Here is a 4,331-nt window from a genome sequence, read left to right on the forward strand (position 1 = left end):
CGTGAGGTGGGAGGACGGGGCAGGGGGACGGGGCCAGGTCTCAGCCCAGAGGGGCCGAGCAGCAGCGGTGTGCTGGGCCCTGCCCCGCTCTCCCCTCGCCCAGCCTGGCTGTGGCTGCCGTCAGGCAGCTGAGGTGCTCCGTCCCCCCGGCATCACCCGTGCTGGCTGCTCCCCTCCCAGCCTCGTCCTGCACAGGGATGGAAACGGTTCTGATCCCTTCCCATCCCTGAGGACTGGGGCACTGCCCGCAGTGCCCACCTTGACGACAGGAACGACATTTGCTTTCTCCAGTTTGTCAGCAGCCTCTTCTGATCGCGGTGACATTTGATGGCTAATCCTGGGAGGCCTCACGGTTAGGTCCACCAACTGCTTCAGAACCCTTTTGTGCATCCTGCCAGGCTTTTCCCCACAGGCCCCAACGTGCCCCCCTGGCCCTACGAAAAAGACCCTTTGTCCGCAGAGGTGAGGCCACGTTGAGTTGGATTTCCCCAAGGACACAGCGAGCGGTGAGACTATATACAGAGTTTTATTGCCCACAGGGTGCCACAGTCACAGAGGGCCTTGTCTGCCATCTCCACACTCGGGTGTCCTCAGTTCTGCTCAGGCCCTGGAAAGCTGCAACAAGACAGACAGAGCTGTGAGCAGCCAGCCCAGGCTGTGAGCTGTGCCCCCTGCCACCCTTGAGCTGCTCCCCCCTGGCTGGCCGGCCGCTGGTGCTGGGCATTTGCCGCGCTGCTTCTGGGCTCTGACCTCTGCCCAGACCCACGGATCCAGAGCTCAGCCCCATGTGAACCAACCTGCTATGTGACGGAGCCTCATTCCCTTCTTCTCCTTGCCAGGATGTCAGCTAAAGGACAGAGCAAAGAGGCAAACATCAGAGCACCGCTCCACAGCCCTGGCTTCCAGCCCTGCCCTACAGCTGGGACACATGCTTGGGGAACCACTGTGCCAGGCTCTACAGATCACGACTTGATGGGTGCTAAAGCTTTTGAAGGAACTCAGAGGCAGGTTGCAAGGAAAAGCCCTGCATCCCTGTGTACCCCATCTTCAGCCCATGGGACACAGCACGGTGTCTGCCCTGTTCTGCAAAGGCAGGGCCCGGAGGAAAGAGGACAGAGAAAGCAGAGGCCCCTACAGCTCTCTGGTCAGGAAAGGGAGTGGGAAGTTCCAGTGCGGGCTCTCACCAAGGATTTCGAAGGTCGATGTGTGCAGCCTCTGACCGTTCTCTAGGCAGCCTCTCCTGGCCACGGTATGGAGCCTCTCCAACATGCTGGGGGCGTATCTGGCCTAGGGCAAGACAGGAAGGCACAAGTTCACGGGGGTCCAAAAAGATGCCTTCTGTTGCCCCTCAGCCAGCTGGCTGGGTGGGCCGCAGGGGGAAGGGGAGAGGCAGTGGGTGGCCAGGAGGGATGGCCATGTCCCAGTCCTGGCCAGCCCCACCTGCATCACCGCGCACTCCCCCGAGGGAGCCAGGGCAGGGCCGCAGGGCCCTGATGTCTTGCTGGAGCACAGCTTACTTACCAGGTAACTGCAGACCGCATCCTGCAGCTCTTCTGCACCCAGCCTCTTGCAGAGAGAGGTGATCTCCTGTGGCCGACTCAGCCCCATAAATGGAGCACAGAGTTGGAAGGTGATCTTGCACATCTGAAGAAGAGAATTGTGCCGTCATTCCTCCTCCACCAGCGTGTCTGGGACCTGCCCAGGGAGCTCAGCCAGCCATGTGCTGCTGAGCTCCACCTGGCGGGGGGCTGCCCGAGGGGCACTCGCTGGCAGGGGAATGCACTGGCGGCAGCAGAGGGGACCTGCTCCATCCCTTAGGCCGGCACCCGACCCAGTCCTGATGCCTGGCAGCCGAATCCGTGGGCTTGCTCCCCACTGCCCGCTCCCAGGGGAGCAGCAGCTGCGGGATGCAAAGGCAGGCACGAAGGTGCGTGGCCAGAAAAAGGGCCCAGAGGCCTGAGATGGTCCTGCCAGCGATGCTGGTAAGACTGCCCTGGGCAGCACAGCGGAAGGCTCTCTGGAACACTTTTAGGGGGGATCTGCAGAGACGCCCAGCAGCTGCTGAGCAGGCAGGAGTGGCAGAACGCCTTGCAGCTTTCTGTGGCTTTGGGAGCAAGCTGCAAGGGCACTTACGCTGGCAACTGCGGAGTCGGGATCCCGGAGGTGCAGGAAAAGGCTGACCCATGTTTCCGCCACTTCTCTGGCAAAGAACGACCGCTTGCTCGAGGCTGAGGAGGCCAGGACTGAATAGAGGCGCAAGGCCGAGTAGCGAAGGTACTCTACTTCCTGCAACCAGAAAGCCCTTTGTCAGCTGGGTAATGAGGCCGAAGCAGACATTCAGCCAGCAGAGGCCATGCAGGCGGCGCGTGCAGGCCCCTGCGGCAGGAAGAGCTGGGTTCACTCACAGACTCGAAGAACATCTTGGTGGACTGGACGATGTCTTCAAAGGCCGATCCCAAGTTCACCGCCTGCAGCACCCTCACGAGCTCAGCTAGCGCCAGCATGCTTTCTGCAACCACCTCGGGACAGGCAGTGTCCTCCAGGCTCTGTTGCAGCACCTGGACAACTTGTCTCCTGTGCTTCTGCATCTGCAAAGCCAAAGACGTGCACAGACTTAGGGCTCTCCCTGCCTCCAAGGGCTGCTCTTTATTTACGTGGCTGACAGGTCTGTTCCAAAGCACTGTTACTCTGACATTTGGCACCCAATTTTCCCTTGGCAGCCCTGCTTTTGCCTTTGCCGCTCTGTCCAGGCCCTTGAAGCAGCTCTCCCCCGGGGTCTTGCTAGGGAGGGGCTGCAGTCAGAGCGCAGGGAAATCTGTCTCACCTCCACGGGCATGCTGCCAGCTGCGTTGCCCAGAGCTCTCGCTGCCAGCTGCCTTATGGTGCTGCTTCGGTGGTGTGCTTTCTCAGCCAAGACACGCAGAGTCTTCGGGATGTTCCTCTTCTCAATAGGCGGCTCCTTCATCAGCTGCAAGAGAGCAACACAGCCACGAGAGTCAGGACACAACCTCAGCCCAGGCACAGCACACCAACAGGCTTCGGACAAAGGAGTCTCGATGGTGACGCTTTCTTCTCACCTCTCCCCACAGAAAGAGGCAGCCCAAGCAGCAATCTCTTTCAGAAAAGCCCTGGGGAGCCCCCCTGCCCTCCTACTGCCTCACCTCAGCAAAGAAAGCCATGGCCGTCAGCTGCAGGTTTGCTGATGGGTAGCGCAGCCACTGGGAGAAGCTCTCAATCAGCTCCCGGGAGATGAGCTGGGCACGGACCAGGACACTGCACAAAGAGCACAAGGGGCAACGCCCGGTCAAGTGGGAAGGCTGCAGGCTGCCACCGCGGACTTCCCCTCCTCCAGCACAGGCGCTGCTCTGCCCTGCACAGAGCTCCCTGAGCACGCAGGAAAGGGCCCCGGCAGCCGTTCCCCTGGGCGCAGCCACCGAGAGGAAGGCGACATGCTGCCCTGGGGCTCTCACCTCGTCAGGAGGCTCATGCCCTCGGCATGAGTGCAGGGGCTCTCCAGCATCGCCGACATTTTCTGCCTCCAGAACGGCGTCAGCCAGTCCTCAGCGCATTTGCTCAGCACTGACATTAGAGTTTCGCAGAAAGGCCTGGGGAAAGAGCAAGAGCCAGACAAGTCTCAGATCAGAGCAGTGTTCCGCAGGGGAAGACTTAGCAGAGCAAGAATGCTCAGCAGCTTTACGAGCCGCTTCTTCACTCATCCCAAGCTCCATCGAGGGAGAGGCAAAGAACCGCAGAGGCAACACTCTGTAGCCACCAAGTCTGTCTGTAAAGCTGGCCAAAAAAGCAACTGTCTTTTTTAGCCCTGGCAATGCCCCAAGCCGCTTACAGAAGGCCAAAAGCCAGGGCCCCCAGGATCAGTCGATGGCAGGCAGGAGAGAGCGCCCTGCGGCAAGGTGCCCTCTTGTGTTGTGGGGGGACTGATCTGAGCACTCGAACCTCCCCAGGGAGGCAGCACCGCCTGAGTGTAATGCTTGGTGCACGCTGACAGGCCGGGAATTACACCGGCAGAGCCTCCACGGCAGGAAAGCACAGCTGCCCATGGCCAGAGCTGGGCCACAAACCCTGCGAGGATGTGGCAGCTGTGCTTGTGCTCCCTGGCAGTCACCGCCCAGGAAGACCCTCAGCACACAGACATCTCTACCGCAAGGAAAACAAACTTTGCACAAGCCATCGTGCAATAATGACAGCCTGCCCGAGAGAAAAACAGAGAAAAGAAGCCCCCAAACAAACAGGGATGGGAGGAGAAAAGCAAATCTGCAGCCTTAAGTGGCCTCACGCCTAGGAAGCAGGACAGGAAACAAACAAACATGCTT

General features: G+C 60.2%; 1 protein-coding gene across 1 annotated transcript; it reads right to left on the reverse strand.

The window, feature by feature from the left end:
- Nucleotides 1–538: 538 nt before the first annotated feature.
- On the reverse strand, nucleotides 539–3,198 carry MRO (maestro). The gene is made up of 8 exons (XM_032187241.1): nucleotides 3,162–3,198; nucleotides 2,825–2,968; nucleotides 2,406–2,588; nucleotides 2,134–2,286; nucleotides 1,522–1,644; nucleotides 1,185–1,287; nucleotides 798–847; nucleotides 539–615 (listed from the first exon to the last, which is right to left on the reverse strand). The coding sequence occupies exons 1-7, from the start codon at nucleotides 3,177–3,179 to the stop codon at nucleotides 816–818; spliced, it is 756 nt and encodes a 251-aa protein (XP_032043132.1). The 5' UTR covers nucleotides 3,180–3,198; the 3' UTR covers nucleotides 539–615; nucleotides 798–815.
- Between the last annotated feature and the right edge of the window lie 1,133 nt (nucleotides 3,199–4,331).

Source organism: Aythya fuligula, chromosome 4 (genome assembly GCF_009819795.1).
Source record: "Aythya fuligula isolate bAytFul2 chromosome 4, bAytFul2.pri, whole genome shotgun sequence".
NCBI classification, from domain to species: Eukaryota; Metazoa; Chordata; class Aves; order Anseriformes; family Anatidae; genus Aythya; species Aythya fuligula.